The sequence below is a fragment of the Lipotes vexillifer genome, unplaced genomic scaffold, assembly GCF_000442215.2.
Source record: "Lipotes vexillifer unplaced genomic scaffold, Lipotes_vexillifer_v1.1 scaffold90, whole genome shotgun sequence".
Taxonomy (NCBI): domain Eukaryota; kingdom Metazoa; phylum Chordata; class Mammalia; order Artiodactyla; family Lipotidae; genus Lipotes; species Lipotes vexillifer.
The window spans coordinates 476,457-496,229 of NW_006782310.1; the positions used below are offsets into that span (position 1 = coordinate 476,457).

A 19,773-nucleotide genomic window follows, 5' to 3' on the forward strand; every position below is an offset into this window, starting at 1 on the left:
GGAAACCTTCAATAAAGGAATGAATCTTCCATGCCTCACAAAGAGCTGCCTTTCAGCTAGAAGAGGGTGTGTCCCCAAGCTTTTACCCGAGAGCAATGATGATCTTGTTAAGCGCTGCAATGAGACCAGCCCAAGTTTTTAGGGTGGGGATCTAGACAGGTTATACGCACATTCAGACCTGCTCCCAGAGAAGAAAGAAACACCTCAAAGCCTGCACATAAGAACACCTACTGAGAAATTATTTTAAGCAGACACCAGCTGAGTGGGGGGAGGAAAAAGAACAGAGAAGAACAAACAAAACACCCTTGGTCTTGGATGTAAGAGAACCCAGCAGCAATGAACTGGCCCTTCAGAACAGCTGCAGTGCTGTTCATTTTCCTGGTAAGTGGATCCTGTTAAAAACTTTCCATCATCATTTCACTGTAAACAAGTGAGGATTTTAAATGTTTTTTTATGTTACTTCCAACCTAAACCTGTTAAAGGTTTATGTTAATGATAAGGTGATTTTAGGAACTAGATTTTTAAATAGTGTTTCTCTCCTTAATTGAAGACTCAAGATCATATTAATGCATCAGTGTTAACTCATCATATCACATCTTTGACATCAAAGTCATTGCTAAGTCATGCCAGGAAAACACTGAATTTGGGAAAGTCATATCACTACTTAATAGCATTTTGTTGTTCAAATTCTCTTTTGCAGGTAGGCTTTGAAAACTAATCTCCCAGGTGTATCTTGATTTTTAACCTAGACATTTTCCCATACTTTTGGTATCTTTGCTAGTAGATTCACTCTAAATTTTAAAACATAAAATTAGGATCCATACAAATTAAAATCATAGCTGTTTGTGACTGGCTTCACCATCCAAACAATCTCAATGGTTCCATATGCGGTTGGGGGTCCATATCACTAATAGCAGAAGCCCCACAGTGCTAAACTATAACTTCATTTAAAACAACATTTTTTAATTTCAAAAAGAATGGCAGTACAGGAGATTTATAAATGACATAGTAGGTGAAGGGATGGCTATAATAAAGGAGTAAGTATAATTATTATGATACTGGTTCTTACTACTGGAAAGTCAGTAATGACCGTGACATAAAAGTTGTACATTTTATGATCAGAGAAATGTAACAGAATGCTTTATCATTGCCCCCCTACATGTTACTAGTCTTCTCTTTAGAGATAATTCTAAGGGCAACACCAGTGTGTTGACTCAATTTTACTTATGTTGAAAAATTGAAAATCGTAGTCTTTATCAAAATAAGGTTAATATAATCCAAAGAGATGAGTGCCAGGTAAATTGTCCTATAGTTTGGCAAGATGTAGTGCTGTGGTGCATATGTGTCTCTACTTGCTTAATTTTTGAACTGGATTGTTGGGTTTCTATAATAACAAGATAGATCTTTGATTCAACATATGCTGGTTAACTTGAATTCACTTTTAATTGAGAGGCCATAGCCAGTGAATTTAGTTATAAATGAGCATCAGTAAGCTGTAGCTGTAGTTCCAAACTGGCCTTCAAACATTAGCCTTATTCCATGGACGTGATCCTGAGGATGAGATGATATCATAATTTGGGACACAGCAGGGATTAATGAGCACCACAGAGTACATCATTTGAACATAGGAGCACTTGTTAATTATGCAATAATAAAATACTTTTATTTTTAATTTCATATAACCTTGATCCAATTAAGGCCTATTATAGTGTCAGTTGATTAAAGTGTATTCAAATGCTTATGTACTTTCATTGAATCTATAAGATGCCTTCTTTTACTATTTTTAGATTATTTCTAACTAATTACATCCTATAAAATTCCTTTAAACAGCCAATTGTAACTAGTCGTTCTTCAGTACAATATATCATTTTATCAAAATCATGTATCCTCATTGAACTTTCTTTGTACAGAGATTTCTGGGCATTTGTACTTTCTTTTCTTTTCTTTTCTTTTTGTAAAAAATTATTTATTTGCTTATTTATTTTTGGCTGCATTGGGTCTTTGTTGCTGCGCCTGGGCTTTCTTTAGTTGTGGCGAGCAGGGGCTACTCTTCCTTGCCGCTTGTAGGTTTCTCATAGCGGTGGCTTCTCCTGCTGTGGAGCACGGACTCTAGGCATATGGGCTTCAGTAGGTGTGGCTCGTGGGCTCTTAGAGCGCAGGCTCAGTAGTTGTAGTGCACAGGACTTAGTTGCTCCGCTGCATGTGGGATCTTCCCGGGCCAGGGCTCGAACCCGTGTCCCCTGCATTGGCAGGCAGCTTAACAACTGCACCACCAGGGAAGCCCTGTACTTTATTTTCTGAGTCTGGATAGTTTTTGTTTGTTTATATGTAGGTTGTTTGTTTGTTGCCATATTTTGCTTTGGATCAATCATAAGTCTTTCATACACCTTACGAAAATTATTTCTCAGAGAACTTATAAAGAATTGAGTTGTTTCATTTCATGTTATTGTAACATTTTTTGTAAAACATTTCACTTTCTGAGGTTTAGAAAATCACAATTTATTTTTACTACTGATTTTACCAGATGATTTGGATAAATGTCCTTTGGAGTTATCCAATATATTTTTGCTTTAAAATACTTTTTTCTGAAAATTAACCATCACTATAGCAAACTCTTCCTCTTACTTTTCTGCTTGCCTTATTCTGAATGTTTGCTTTTACCAATTAAAAAAGAAAGAAAGAAATCTATGTAAAGTCTTTATATTCTTCTCTGCTCAAAGTTGGTAAGTGAAAATCTACATTAGGGAGTATATTTGGACAATTTTGAAACACGACTATTCCATTATGTAGACAACTTGGCTGGACAGACAATAGTTTGCAGCTGTTATAACACTGCAAGCCAAATAAATGATGTTGATGGTACATTTATTTTTCTTTCTTTTTCGTTTCCATGAGATTAGTGTGTGTGGCGGGCAGGGGTCTGACGGGTGGTTTGAATGAATTCTAGACCAGAAAACAATGTTACCTTTGCATCAAATATAAGAAATCCCTGTGAATGGTTGTAACAGTGGTATAAGATATGGCATGGTGACTGTGGGAAAGCAAAGTAGAACCACTAGAATTTTTATAGTTCTATTGATTTCTAAAACTTACTTGTGACTTTACCAGGTCCCATCAGTCACCTCAAATCAATACAAATCTCAAGGTGTCTTTTTCTATAAAAGCCAACTTCTGCAGCTTACACTCAAAGAACAAATAAACCTATCTTTATCTATTACCAGGATTGATCAGTTTTTCAGATCATCATACCAGCCTAGCTTCTCTTCTTTCCATGGTTAATACTTCCTTTAAAAAAAAAACCCTCCTGACCACCTGATAAGCTAACTCCACAATTTGAACTTAGCTGAAATTATTAAGGATAAAGCAGGTGTTTTTAGAGTATTTCTCAGGACCAGGGCTAAAATACACAGAATGTAATATATACTTTATTACATAATTCATCAACTTAATGTGAATCAGTCATCTTAAATTTCCATATTGTGTTCATTGATGCCTAAAGCAAGAGAAGGACTAACAAACTAGTACAGACCAAACAGAAGAGAAGCAAAAGAGAGGATTCTTTATGCTTTCTTGTGCACATATTACAGTGATACATATTATAGACATTAGAACTTCAGTAAAATATTTTATAGAAAATGGAAGCAGCATTTCAGTTCACCTGTTAAGTTTATAAATTGTATTTAAGCAAAATGATGATGCTCTTAAAAGCTTTGGAATTTCACAGCAGATTTAGGATCACCATGTTCTTTCACTTTTATGAAAATAGAGAGTACAAATTTGTCATTTAATTGGTTTGAGTTGCCACAGAGCAACACATTTTGCTGTGTCTGATTTAGGTAATAGAAAGCCTAAAGAACTAGGAAATGCTAACTGGATAAATCTGAAGGCATGGCCCCTAAAGGACAAGATTTACCTACTTAACAAGACTCATGAATCTAGAAAAATAACACTGTCTATACCCAGAGCACTTAATTTCTGATAATTCTTTTCTCCACTACACATTCTTCAAGGACACTGTTGCTGAGGTTCCCTGTGTCCTAACAGGCATTGCCTAACACAGAAGCAGGATGCATGCTCAGTACTGCAGTTAGACTCACTATGCTTCTCTCAGTGAGGGAACACCCTTACAGAACACTGAGTCATGTCACCCTTGCTGGCTATGCTTGGCGTGCAAGGTCCTTTAATGGACTTAGGCAAGTCAAAGTGGTTTAAATGCCACTGGCTGCTGATCCATACTCTCAGTTGGTCTATGAGCACAGGGCACAACCTTGTCTAATGAAAAACCACATCTTCAGAAATTAATGGCTGCCTGCTGCTCATAAAATGACTTGACTGTAAGTTATTGGAGGGCAGGTTCTGTTCTGACTCACATTTGTATGCTTCACAGTGCCTTGCACCAGTGCAAGGTTGCTCAGTAGATGTTTAATTCACAAAGTAGAGGCATCAAAAGGGAATTTTGGGATAGTTTATCTTTTTCTCCCCCCACACACTCCAAACAATCATCAGGGTATTAAACATGAAAATAATCATGCTGAATTTCCCTATCATGTATTTTTACGATGCACTATTACATTTAATCTAAGGCTTACCATAATAGTTTTAGGGCTTAAGCCCTTTGAAAGTCTTAATCCAGCCTTGGGTCCACACCCAAGTATGGATATACATTTGATATGTATTTGTCAAATAAATAAATAAGCCAATAAACAAATATGAGGAATGAGCTATCAAGGTGTTGTCAACTCCAGACTGATAGCTATTGTCCAAGTAATACAAAAGAAAGACAAAACAGGAGGTTTTTTTAAAAGAAGCAAATTATTATATTTTAGCTTTATCTCAGGTTCATCCTTGTGATGTATATAACAGTTAAACACATCAGAATTTGATGCTTAAAAAACTATCAAGAGACTGTGGAAGACTACCTTACAATTATTAAATGCAAGAGGTTTTCCTTATAAAAATCACTTACTACTTTCAAGATGCAAAGAAATGTAAACCTCAATATCAAAAGAAATAACTAAAAATGAGTATAATTAGAGAGTCATTGAAATTAGCATGCAATTTTGTGTCTTGTGGCTTTTTTAAAAAGTACGTGGATTGGCTCCTAAAATAATGATTCAGGGAGGACTCATTGAGGATGAGCTTTAAGTGAATTATGCACTGCTTTCTTAGAATGTCTTAATTGGAAAGGGCTTTAGTCTCATATACAGATGAGGAAACTGAGGCACCAAATGGTTAAGTGACTCACCGCAACACCCATAGGCAGAGGTCAAGAGAGTTGAGATGCACTCAGCTTGACAACGCTGTCTTCATCTCCAAGTGAGTCTCTGTCACAGTCTCCACAGAACATATTCCCAACTCATTTCAGAATCCAAACTAGTCCCCTAATTGCCCCCCAAATAACCTTATCTTTATTCTAGGGACAAGGTCTAGATCATTCAGGATAGTGTCCTTCAATTTCTCTCTCCAATCAAGTGATTTTCATCTCCATCCTCCTCTCTTCCTTACCCTGTCTTCAAAGTCCTTTCTTTCTGCCTATTCCCTCCCACTCTCCCCATCATGACATCTCCATCAAGGACTTTCATTCTGAACCTCTCCACTTTCAAATCAAAATTTCTTACTCTTTTCTTTCTCCTCCTTCAAAACCCCGTCTCCCTCTCCCAAAATATTTTCTTGGACACTACGTCTAATTCTACCATCACATATTTTTGTTGCTTTTTTTTTAAATCACCAAACGTCTTAGAAAAGTGACTATCTTTATGCCCTCTTGGGAATTCCCTGACTGTCCAGTGGCTAGGACTCCGTGCTTCCACTGCAGGGGGCACGGGTTCGATCCCTAGTCAGGGAACTAAAATCCCACATGCCTCGCAGCACGGGCAAAAGAAAATAAAATGGTTTATGTCCTTTTCCCCTCCATCTTATTCCCCAGTTTCTTTCAGTCAGAAAGGCTCTGTTCCATCCAACTGAAAGCATCTGTTCAAGGTCACAGAAAATCTCAGATTTCCTCAGGATTCACTCTGCTCAACTATTTCATATCTGATACAGTTCACACCCATCTGTCTTTCACTTTTCCCTTCCTTTGACATCCTTGACATCCAATGATATTTTCTTCCTATTGTTTTTCAGCCACTTCTTCTTTTTTCTCTTTTTGTTTCTCATTTCTTGTCATTGTTCCCAGTTATATAAATGTAGGGATTCCCCTAGTTTCATTCTCACCCACAGGCTGTTTCTTTGCTGTGTTCTTGAGGGATTTCAAATTCTCCCATGATTTCAACTAACCTACCTGCGAAGATATTCCTCCATATATCAGTCTTGGACCACCACTGTTCATGGTGCCAAGTCATATTTCAAACTGCTAAGCATCTTTGCCCAGGCCTTTCTCTAGCATCTCAAACTTGATGTGTTCTAACCAGCTAAATTCTGCTGTGGCCTTGCTCCTGATCTGCCCATTTAAAACTGCCACCACCTGAGATTCTTCCCTCTCTTGACTCCCACATCTCATTGGTTCTCAAGCCCTGTCAATTTCAACCATGCAGTATCTCCCCCTTGATCTTGCCCCATCTGTCCCCATGGCCACTGCTCCTGTTCAGCTTCTCATCTCTGGCCTGATTTCATGCAAAACATTCAGCTGCTGGTGGCCTGTAATCACTGAGTCTTCCCACCACTCCCACCAATTGTTGGCAGAGTAATCTTTTAAACCCACAATTTTATCATGCCTTTACCGTGATCAAAAAACTTCCATATTTTCCTACTGCACACAGAGATTTGATGTCAGAATTGAAAAGGTAACTATATAATTTAGTCTACCCCCACCATTTCACAAATGAGAAAACTAAAGCTCAGAGAATTGAGGAAGTACACTGAGAGTTTTCTGACTCTGCCAAGTCCTCCTTTTATCTCATTGTTTTGCCTTTGAAAGTCGAAGAGTGACTCTGTTTCAGAGTTTTTTCTGGACTCGGAGCAAATCACAATAAAGTTATGTCAACAAAACACATTTTTAAGCAGACTCGGCAGTGTTTTAATTACTAATCCAGTCGAGAGCCTGACACTGTGGTGAAACCTGCTTGGTCTTCTGCCTAAGTTGCTACTCATGGGAAAAAGAATGACCCAGCTCCATAAAGTTGCAAGGTTTCTTAGTCATCTGGCATAGTTCTCCAAAACAAACAGCAGGCACTGACACTTCAGTATGGTAAGGGAAGTACAAGACAGGTAACAGACGCATACACAACTCTGTAGCTATGAAGAAATGGCTTCCAAACAGACGAATTAGATACACCCACACCCCAGTCGTCCCACTCCCACAAACAAGAGCAAAAAGTGTTCAAGAGTTCAGAGGTAGCAAGAAATACACATCTGCATTAACATCATTTCAATTCTGTGCCCAAGAAGGACTCTACAATAACATTTCAGTTACTTGTCCAAAGTAACTTGGATGATTTGGGCCATTTATTTTTCTACCCCCTCCCCTACCCCATAGTATTACTATTATTGTTGTTGTTACTATTGTATATAAGCCTTCCTAATTCACAAGGATATTATGAGATTAGATTAAAATCAGAATTATTTTGAATTCTCAAAGTTGTAATAATGTCAATTCTTTGTAGTATATTTTACTTAGTAATTTACTTGGAATAGGCTCTTATACTTTATTGTAAAACCCACACCTCAAGAACAAATTTCGGCTGAATTGTGCTGGATTGTATTTAGCCCTAAATTAATATCCAAACCTCAATTTCTTCATCTGTAAATTGGAGACAATTATAGTATTGACCACATGTACTAATGAAGATTGAATGCACGGATTTCTCTAAACACATTGCCTAGTACTTAGTTATCATTCAGTGAACTGTAATGGTGATTAATGATAATGATTAACATTAAATAGATACCAGGAGTGTATAATTCCTATAATAAAAACATTATCTCTTTACACACTCATATTAACCATAAACACATATTTTCCTGAATTATCAGTTATGGCAATTTTTAAAAATATGTACTTGGAGACTAAAATTTTATTTTTCTTTAATGGTGAAATTGAAACTAACTGTAAAAAGTAATTTACTATATTTTGAAATTACTGTTATTCATATTTTTTAAAATGCAAACTATAATTTTCTTTTATCAACAGTCCAGATAAAATCTAATTGTGATAACAGTTTTCATAATTAGCAATTCTGAAAAACAAAACAGATAAAGTTCAAAACTTCTTATTTAGGGGGAAAAAAAGCTAAGAATTTACACTATCTTTAATGATTCTAAATTAAATTTAATAAATGTAGACAAACCCTTCAAATCCACACCTAATTTTTAGATAGATATTTTACAATGTCCTAAGCATATTGATATATTAGACTTAATATATAAGTGTGTGTGTTTTTAGAAACGCCTTTGTTTCTAGAGAAAAATAATTTAAATTATATGTATGATTTTCACTAGAAATCATATGTAAAGATCAAGGCCAGAGTCGAAACTAGGCAAAGCTCTGTTTGACTAGCTCACTTGTTTGACCGGGAAATTGTTTAATGCAGGAGAAAAGACTAATGAAAGTTGCTTACACAGCAATTTGTCCCTACAGTCTTGTAATTTATTTTCATTGCTATGGAAGGATGCATTTATATCATGTTTTGTTTAGTGCCAACAATAAAATATCAAATATGAACTCAATTTTACATAAAGAAAATTGTTTTTATTTTGGAACTTTTTATTCTCATATTTCAAAGCAAATTAAAGATTTATCACCTTAAGATTTTCAAGAATACTAGAAAATCTTCCATCTAGAATTGGACAGTGAAAAAGCAAATATTCCAAAGCTTTCCTGATATTTTCTGCTTTATATCATTTCTTTACTCCAATTCTTTTTTCTGTTTCCATCTGTGGCTAGTCAGATCCCAAAACTATCATCAAATATTTTAGTATCATAACATGCTGTTGAATCACTAAATAGCATCCGAGTATCTCCAGCTCTTCAGGCACAAGATTTACTAAGAGGTCCTGAGTTCCCAACTCTCATTCTCCCTGGGTTCTAGCTTCAAATGTCCTAGCTCATATGATTACAAGTATCTGCATAGGCTAAGAATGAAAAAGAGGTTAACAATAAAAGTAATGAAAAGAAGAGCAAAATTGAAAGGTAAAAACCAAACATAAAGGAATCCTTAGCATCGTCATCAGAACTTGAGAGATAAAACCAGATTCACCTGCTAATGACCCACAAGACTATTGCTTAATTTTTTTTTAAGCTGTGAGATAGCATGAATTACAAAGCATTCAACTAAAAATTAATTATGGTTCTTATTTTTTTATAGGTGGTGCTGGAAGTTAACAGTGAATTTCAAATCCAGGTAACATATAGCAAATTAATTTTTTCCAAATTAAAAATAAGAAAAACAGTTTGGGAGAAGCAACATATTTTCCAAAGAAAATTCATCCTTATAAGTAAAGTTAATGTTATGCTAAAATTAATAGATTATCAAAATTACCAATTTTCCCAATGAAACATCCTCTCTTTCTGACATTATAATTACCCCATCCTCCAAAAGCTCCAGTGGAACGTGAATTATGGATAAAAGTTAATAGATACTATTACTTTATCCTGCCCACCCAAGGTCAGAGATTATAACAGTAAAAATGGCACTATCAAGTGGCGTTCCATCAGGCGGCAAAAACGTGAGTGGATCAAGTTCGCTGCAGCCTGTCGTGAAGGTGAGGACAACTCAAAGAGGAACCCAATCGCCAAAGTAAGTATCAACCCCAAAGCATAAAATCGAAAATCAGAATGGATGGAGTTAAATTTTCAAAAGAACCTATCTTTTAAATATTTTATGAACACATCTCACTGAGAAATTATGATACAGAACAAAACTATAATCTGAATTATATAATCTGAATTATAATCTGAATTATACAGAACAAAACTATAATCTGAAAGATTATGAAAGATTATGAAAATTGAAGCCATTAAAAGTATAAATTAAGAAATTTAGGCACTCGGGTAAACAGTTAAACGTTGACTCACCACACTGGTGAAATTAATATACATGATCATATGTCACCCCAAACTCTAGATGAAAAAAATATAGTGATTTCTACAATGGATTTAATGCTCAGCACATTCACAGGAACTATTTCAATGTGTGCTACTTCTGCCTCCTAATTTCTTAGAATTGAATTCCTACTTTTGGCTTTGTTATGGACATTCACAATGTACCCTGTTTCATACGCTCTTTTCCTTTTATTTTCCCTTTTCTTCCTTTTGCACACACGTCCTCACACGCATGTGTGCACACACACACACGGAAACGTATCCCCACACACAGATTCACACATACAAACATATATACACAAATTTACATAGAGATTTCCCCATAAGATTGCTTACAGTCGTACAATTTTTTATTTCCAAGAGAGCCCTGGTTTCACATCCTCGTCATTTTCAAAATTAAAATCTACACAGTCAGATAACTCTTGTCGCCTACATAAATCTACTTTAAACTTTCTTCTAAAACTTTACATTAAAAAATTTTTTAATCAAAAAATCAAAATTATGTAATAATATTGGTAAACTCCTTAAGACTGCAAGGAGCTCTCTACTCTAGCCTCAACGTTAGCACAGAGACTAAAAATAATACGATCCATTGTAAATGTTGAATGAATGAATGCATGAAAGACGACTGCATAGATTTAGATTTATTAGGGTGATATTTTACTTCTTTCTAATTTGGTAGAAACAGAAATTGAATTTCTTTTATTATGTTGTCATTTACCATTGAAAATATAAAGCTGTTATTATTCCTCTTATCTAGGAAAATAATTCTCTATTTCCAGCATTTCTCAAAAGATAACAGATACTCACATTCAACAATTCTCAAGATAGTTGAGAATTGCACTCTGGACATAGCACTCTTGATTTGCTCCCTGTAATGTATGTTTTCACCTGTGCTCTTTCTGCAGATTCACTCAGATTGTGCTGCAAACCAGCAAGTTACATACCACATCTCTGGAGTAGGAATTGATCAACCACCTTATGGGATCTTTGTTATTAATCAAAAAACTGGTGAAATTAATATAACATCCATAGTTGATCGAGAGGTCACCCCTTTTTTCATTGTAAGTGGGTGAATATGTATGTTCAGGCCTATATTATTTTTGGACTATCTTAAGCGCAGATCATACTTGATTTGATTTCAAGAGTCTCAATATTAGGCATTTTTGGTTGTCCCTTATTTCATGAGCATCTTATGACCCAAAAGAAACAAAAGATTAAGACAGAAAGGAGTGTTTGCTTAACTGCCTTAGCAAAAATGCTAACCTCTGGTCAGTCCCCGGTGTCAAGCTAAAGTGTTTGTTTGGAAGGGCAAGCACCTAACTTCTTTTACTTTAATTCAGTTGAGAATATCGGTTCCTCTTAACTCCAGTGCCAAATGATTCTGGAGCTCCTGATGGAGCCTTTCCTGAGTGAACATACTTTATGATAAAATCACATTGCTCAAGCTCACCTGAACTCAGGATGTGCCTTGGAGATACTTTAATTCACCCTTAACGAATCTCACTCTATTCTTTACAGTTGCTGTGACAAAACTTCAAACCCTCCGCCTCATTTCCACTTTATGAAGCTGACCTGTGACCAACTTCATTAAAAAGTCTGAGGCCCTTCATCACAAACTCCCACAATTAATTCTCTCTCCTCCAGTTCAGAAATGTTCTGAATTAAATCCAAAAATGGGATCGATTTTCTTCTTTTTCTCAACTGCTTATCCCCAAAGCTATCTATTTTCCCATAATTACCTGTCCAAGAACCTTAATCAATCAACTTTGTTTTTTCATCTTTCTTTTGCTTGCTCCATTGGCTGCTAATCCATTTCCATCTATCATTAGGGTCAACACTTGGTAATACTTGAAAAATAAAACTAAAGACAATTTTAAAACTTTCTTTGATCTTGTAACCTCTTCTATTCAAACTCCATAATTTTCCAAAATGCCTTCAAATAGTAATCTACGCTTGCAGGCTTTCACTCATACTGCTTTTCCGTATGCCTCGAACTACTTTAATTCCTTAGTCTTCTGTTCCAAGTCTGTATTCCTGCCTTGTCTCCCACAATGTTTCCCTGAAAACTCTAAATCAACATGCCAGCCTATTAGCTTTTCTTGATGCACAATGCATTTTTATATGAAATATATCACATAGGCAAAATAGTATGCATTACACTTGCATACACCAAATAATAATATAAACACCCACATAGCCACACTTATCTCATGAATGCTATATTTCTCTGAAGCCCCCGTGTGACTCTCCTTTGTCACATTCTCAAGTCCCATAAACCCTATTCCTAATTCCAACAACGAGTTTTCACCACTCCATTTCCTTCCTCATGTAAATCCCTTTGCTTGAAACACCCTGCCAATTCCCTGCTCCACCTGTTGAAATTTTCTTTGAAGATCTCTCAATCACTACATTCTCCTATGAAGTCACAGTAATTTTGCTCTTCCTTCGTGTAACTTATCGTGTTACCTTTTCTCAAATGGGATTTTGAGTTAGTGTTTGCCTCCCCTTATTGATTATAAGTACTACTTGTGTCTACCTTCAAGTAGGAAGTAATATGTCTTACTGTTCTTTTAGTTTCCCACAATGCCTAGCATAATGCTCAAAGAAAGCAAGAACTTAATAAATATGTATTGCACCATGTAATTATTCCTCTTTTCTCTCCTAGATCTATTGTCGGGCTGTGAATTCACTGGGCCAAGATTTAGAGAGAATTCTCGAGCTCAGAGTCAGGGTTTTGGATGTAAATGACAACCCTCCGGTATTTTCTATGTCTACTTTTCTAGGACAAATAGAAGAAAATTCTAATGCCAGTAAGTAGTCTACTTTATTAAGTAAACAAGACTATTTTACTTATTTATTTTTTAAACATCTTTATTGGGGTATAATTGCTTTACAATGGTGTGTTAGTTTCTGCTTTATAACAAAGTGAATCCTTTATACATATACATATGTTCCCATATCTCTTCCCTCTTGCGTCTCCCTCCTTCCCACCTTCCCTATCCCACCCCTCCAGGCGGTCACAAAGCACTGAGCTGATATCCCTGTGCTATGCGGCTGCTTCCCACCAGCTATCTACCTTACGTTTGGTAGTGTATATATGTCCATGCCTCTCTCTCGCTTTGTCACAGCTCACTCTTCCCCCTCCCCATATCCTCAAGTCCGTTCTCCAGTAGGTCTGTGTCTTTATTCCTGTCTTACCCCTAGGTTCTTCATGACATTTTTTTTCTTAAATTTCATATATATGTGTTAGCATACGGTATTTGTCTTTCTCTTTCTGACTTACTTCACTCTGTACGACAGACTCTAGGTCTATCCACCTCATTACAAATAGCTCAATTTCCTTTCTTTTTATGGCTGAGTAATATTCCATTGTATATATGTGCCACATCTTCTTTATCCATTCATCCGATGATGGGCTCTTAGGTTGTTTCCATCTCCGGGCTATTGTAAATAGAGCTGCAATGAACATTTTGGTACATGACTCTTTTTGAATTTTGGTTTTCTCAGGGTATATGCCCAGTAGTGGGATTGTTGGGTCATATGGTAGTTCAACCAGATCATTCTTAACAGCCAGACAACTAGAGGCTAAACTCTGTCAAGGTACTCTATCATGAATGTAAAAGATAAGGTTGGAAAAGCATGTAGAACATGCTTGAGGCATGAGGAAATCTCCATAATGGCTTTCCCTTCAACTGTGGAAGCAGCTCCAACTGTCATACACAAGGAGCAACTCTAAAGTAACAGGAAGCATTTTCTCACACACCAGCTCTGTAGTAGATTCCTAAGGAAAAAATCCAAAAGTACTTTGCACAATGATGACAGAGGCACTGGGAGAATTTAGCCTCCCAACCTGACTACTTTGAAGAGGAATCTCATCCATTTCTATTTATACTGCCTTTTTTTTTTTTTTTTAATTTTAACGACTCTAAAGTCACACATAGAAATCACTTCCAGACAAGCTATCTGGTAGCCATAATCTTAAAGAGCTTTTCTTTGACAACAAATAAATGCAAAACAAGCATCGTTGCCCCTTCTTATATATGATATAATAAATGTGGGTTTTGTTTGTTTTTACTCAAGTCACTGATAGTATGTATTTGAAATGTATTACAAACCTAATCCTCTTTGGTCCTCCATGTACAATATATTTAAAGCTGACCATCTCAAGGAATGATAGTGGAGGGGCACCAGAATATCTAGAAACTAGAACGAGTATTTACACAAGGGCTTTAAAATTCTAAACGTGCAATTGCTTCCTTATGGATTATTGTAAAAGGAAATATTTTAACTGCCAAATATTCAGTCACTTGGGTGGGATAGTATATTAACTGCTTAGTGTACCATTGAAGATTGTCCTAGATATATTAAAAAAAACAGCAGAGATAATGTCTCATTTGAATTCAAAACTTCAGCATCCCATAGTTATTTTTAACTGTTAAGTGGTATAACTTCTTGTAAGTTCAAATAATTCTTACATTTTAATTCTATTCGTTAAAATACTATACCTACAGTTTAAACTTTAAAAAATGCTGCTATAAGAATGATAAACCATTAGCCAGACTCATCAAGAAAAAAAGGGAGAAGACTCAAATCAACAGAATTAGAAATGAAAAGGGAGAAGTAACAACTGGCACTGCAGAAATACCAAGGATCATGAGAGATTACTACACGCAACTATAGGCCAATAAAACAGACAACCTGGAAGAAATAGACAAATCCTTAGAAAAGTACAACCTTCCGAGACTGAACCAGGAAGAAATAGAAAATATGAACAGTCCAATCACAAGCACTGAAATTGAAACTGTGATTAAAAATCTTCCAACAAACAAAAGCCCAGGACCAGATGGCTTCACAGGCGAATTATATCAAACATTTAGAGAAGAGCTAACACCTATCCTTCTCAAACTCTTCCAAAATATAGCAGAGAGAGGAACACTCCTAAACTCATTCTAAGAGGCCACCATCACCCTGATACCAAAACCAGACAAAGATGTCACAAAGAAAGAAAACTACAGGCCAATATCACTGATGAACATAGATGGAAAAATCCTCAGCAAAATACGAGCAAACAAAATCCAACAGCACATTAGAAGGATCATACACCATAATCAAGTGTGATTTATCCCAGGAATGCAAGGATTCTTTAATATATGCAAATCAGTCAATGTGATACACCATATTAAAAAATTGATGGAGAAAAACCATATGATCATCTCAATAGATGCAGAAAAAGCTTTTGACAAAATTCAACACCCATTTATGATAAAAGCTCTCCAGAAAGTAGGCACAGAGGGAACCTACCTCAACATAATTAAGGCCATATATGACAAACCCATAGTCAGCATCGTTCTCAATGGTGAAAAACTGAAACCATTTCCCCTAAGATCAGGATCAAGACAAGGTTGCCCACTCTCACCGCGGTTATTCAACATAGTTTTGGAAGTTTTAGCCACAGAAATCAGAGAAGAAAAAGAAATAAAAGGAATCCAAATCAGAAAAGAAGAAGTAAAACTGTTACTGTTTGCAGATGACATGATACTATACATAGAGAATCCTAAAGATGCTACCAGAAAACTACTAGAGCTAATCAAAGAATTTGGTAGAGTAGCAGGATACAAAATTACTGCACAGAAATCTCTTGCATTCCTATACACTAACAATGAAAGATCAGAAAGAGAAATTAAGGAAACAATCCCATTTACCATTTCAACAAAAAGAATAAAATACCTAGGAATAAACTTACCTGAGGCAAAAGACCTGTATTCAGAAAACTATAAAACACTGACGAAAGAAATCAAAGATAAAATAAACAGATCGAGCGATATACCATGCTTCTGGATTGGAAGAATCACTATTGTGAAAATGACTCTACTACCCAAAGCAATCTACAGATTCAATGCAATCCTTATCAAACTACCAATGGCATTTTTCACAGAACTAGAACAAAAAATTGCACAGTTTGTATGGAAACACAAAAGACCCCGAATAGCCAAAACAATCTTGATAGAGAAAACTGGAGCTGGAGGAATCAGGCTCCCAGACTTCAGACTATACTACAAAGCTATAGTAATCAAGACAGTATGGTACTGGCACAAAAACAGAACTATGGATCGATGGAACAGGATAGAAAGCCCAGAGATAATCCCACACACATATGATCACCTGATCTTTGATAAAGGAGGCAAGAATATGCAATGGAGAAAAGACAGCCTCTTCAATAAATGGTGCTGGGAAAACTGGACAGCTACGTGGAAAAGAATGAAATTAGAACACTCCATTACACCATACACAATAATAAACTCGAAATGGATTAAAGACCTAAATGTAAATCCAGACACTATAATACTCTTAGAGGAAAACATAGGCAGAATACTCTATGACATAAATCACCGCAAGATCCTTTTTGACCCACTTCCTAGAGAAATGGAAATAAAAACAAAAATAAACAAATGGGACCTAATGAAACTTCAAAGCTTTTGCACAGCAAAGGAAACCATAAACAAGATAAAAATACAACCCTCAGAATGGGAGAAAATATTTGCAAATGAAGCAACTGACAAAGGATTAATCTCCAAAATATACAAGCAGCTCATGCAGCTCAATATCAAAAAAACAAACAACCTAATCCAAAAATGGGCAGAAGACCTAAACAGACATTTCTCCAAAGAAGGTATACAGATTGCCAACAAACACATGAAAAGATATTCAACCTCACTAATAATTAGAGAATTGCAAATCAAAACTACAATGAGGTATCACCTCACACCAGTCAGAATGGCCATCATAAAAAATCTACAAATAATAAATGCTGAGAGTGTGTGGAGAAAAGGGGACCCTCTTGCACTGTCGGGGGAAATGTAAACTGATATAGCCACTATGGAGAACAGTATGGAGGTTCCTTAAAAAACTAAAAATAGAACTACCATATGACCCAGCAATCCCACTACTGGGCATATACCCTGAGAAAACCATAATTCAAAAAGAGTCATGTACCACAATGTTCATTGCAGCACTATTTACAACAGCCAGGACATGGAAGCAACCTAAGTGTTCATCAACAGATGAATGGATAAAGAAGATGTGGCACATATATACAATGGAATATTACTCAACCATAAAAATAAACAAAACTGAGTTATTTGTAGTGAGGTGGATGGACCTAGAGTCTGTCATACAAAGTGAAGTAAGTAAGAGAAAATCAAATACTGTATGCTAACACATATATACAGAATCTAAAAAAAAAAAAAAAAAAAAAATGGTTCTGAAGAACCTAGGGGCAGAACAGGAATGAAGACACAGACGTAGAGAATGGACTTGAGGACACTGGTGGGGGAAGGATAAGCTGGGACGAAGTGAGAGAGTAGCACTGATATATATACACTACCAAATGTAAAATAGATAGCTAGTGGGAAGCAGCTGCATGGCACAGGGAGATCATCTCGGTGCTTTGCAACCACCTAGAGGGGTTGGATAAGGAGAATGGGAGAGAGACACAAGAGGGAGGGGATATGGGGATATACATATGCATATAGCTGATTCACTTTGTTATACAGCAGAAACTAACACAACACTGTAAAGCAATTATACTCCGATAAAGATGTTTTAAAAAAAAAGAATGTTTGTTGTAAAAATTCACAAAATATGAGTAAAAACACAATAGAAATGCGTTCTTTGCTCTCCCTAGCACCGTTTTTCAGGGGCAAGTACCATCACTAGTTACTTAGGTACATACTTTCTATAATCATGTAAATATATATAAACGTGTTTCCAAAGAAGAAACAAATGTGACCATATTTTACATACTTATCCACAATGTGAGTTTTTATTGAAATATATTTTGAACACATTTCCATATTAGGAAATACATGTTTCTTCATTCCTTTTAACAATTGCATGAGATTTCGTTGTATGAACACACCATAATTAATGAATTAAATGCCTATGAAAACATTTAAAAAATGATGCTGAAATGAATACACACAGAGAGATTGAGGGAGAGAGAAATGGGAGCTGGTAGTTGGTGTCTACAGACAGGCCAATTGTGCTTGGAACAGAGTTGATTGTAGAGAAATCTAGTTTATGAATGCTGGAAGCTTTTTACATTCTCCAGTGTTCTTCATCAAAACTGCTAATAAGATTACTGGAAAAAGTGAAGGATAGGACAAAGTATGTAATTAAACAAGCATTTTTTAAAACCTACTAGTTACTTAGCATTTTACTAGAGACCACGCAAAATACAACAATAATATATATTTATTGAATGTGCATCATTCAATAGGAACTTCACATAATTTTCTTCATATAGATGTTTAATTCTTTCATGAACTCAATGAGGATGGTACTATTATCATCCCTGTTTATAGATGTGGAAACTGAGGCCAAGATCACATAGCTAGAAAGTGCTATAGTTGGGAATGAGTTGGTCTGGCCTTATATCATTTTGTTTCACCATAGCAGCCTTTTAAAAAAAGAATTATACTAGAATAAGAAATGGAAAGGCAGAAGAAAATATTTCTTTGTTTTCTAGCTATCAGTAATGTCTAAGGTCCCTGGTAAAATGTGATCTTTTCATCAAGACAAAGGTATAGAAAGGAGCTAAGATATTGGTATGTCGAAGCAGTAGAAAGGGAAAATGGTAGAGTGCCCATTATATGGACCAACTAACCCTAACACCTTGTGGGAAAAACAATATATATTATACTACAACAAAAATGCAACTATCCATTTGCAATCAATTTCTCCTAATTTCTAGATACACTGGTGATGATGCTCAATGCTACTGATGCAGATGAACCAAATAATTTGAACTCAAAAATAGCCTTCAAGATCGTAAGACAAGAACCTTCTGATTCACCAATGTTTATTATCAACAGATACACTGCAGAAATTCGAACAATGAATAATTTTCTGGACAGAGAGGTAATTCTTTTTTCTTTGAGTGAGTTGTAGTCTCAAAGGAACTGATTCTAAAAGCAAGAGTTCTAAGAGAAAAAAAAAGAAAACAGTATTTAAAATTTTAATTACATAACCTTTTCACATAATGGTAATGACATAAATATCTGTGAGGTGAAAAAAATAGGAATCCCTCAAATAGATTTTATACTCATTTTTCATTTAATCTTACTTAGCATTTGTCTCAATTTAAGAAAACTACATTCTGAGAGTACATAAAAATATACACATGGTAGAGGCAAAAGCTCCTTTTTTTTTTTTTTTTAAAGTATGTCCTATAATGAAATAAATTTAAGAAACAATTGCTATTATGTCTCCCATCTTGGTGAGTCACAATGCGTGTGAACACGGTAGAAGCTCCAAGAATTTTTACAGGCTAAGAAACTTGTTTATCTTTCTTTTTTTGTTTTGTTTATTTGTTTGTTTATCTTTCTTTGAGCGAGCATATCCTAGGCGCATTTAAGAGAACACTTTTTTTTTTCTCTTCCTATAACTCACCTACTGACAGCCCACTGAGTACTTTGGGAAATGAATCACAGAATCAGAATGACGGATAGGAATTAAGTAACATCCAGACCAGTCTTTTCATTTACAAATAAAAAAATAATTACTGATTTTTACCAAATTAGAACCAGCATTGCATGGTTTCTATAATGCCATGTGGTCCCTTGTTTTAATTTTAAAATATCAACTTTTTCCATTATGATTTTTAATGTGGATAGAATATAACTGATGTGCATATATTTTAGAGTTATAAATGAGGAAGTTTTATTTTCTAT

General features: G+C 35.6%; 1 protein-coding gene across 1 annotated transcript in view; it reads left to right on the forward strand.

Annotated features, from left to right (window-relative positions):
- The first annotated feature begins 336 nt into the window (after positions 1–336).
- DSG1 (desmoglein 1) overlaps positions 337–19,773 on the forward strand; it is a 37,881-nt gene continuing 18,444 nt past the window's right edge. Inside the window, exons 1-6 of the mRNA XM_007455156.1 lie at positions 337–381; positions 9,303–9,338; positions 9,603–9,734; positions 10,948–11,103; positions 12,708–12,852; positions 18,795–18,961. Coding sequence (XP_007455218.1) covers positions 337–381; positions 9,303–9,338; positions 9,603–9,734; positions 10,948–11,103; positions 12,708–12,852; positions 18,795–18,961 — 681 coding nt within the window. The remainder of the gene's footprint in view (positions 382–9,302; positions 9,339–9,602; positions 9,735–10,947; positions 11,104–12,707; positions 12,853–18,794; positions 18,962–19,773) is intronic.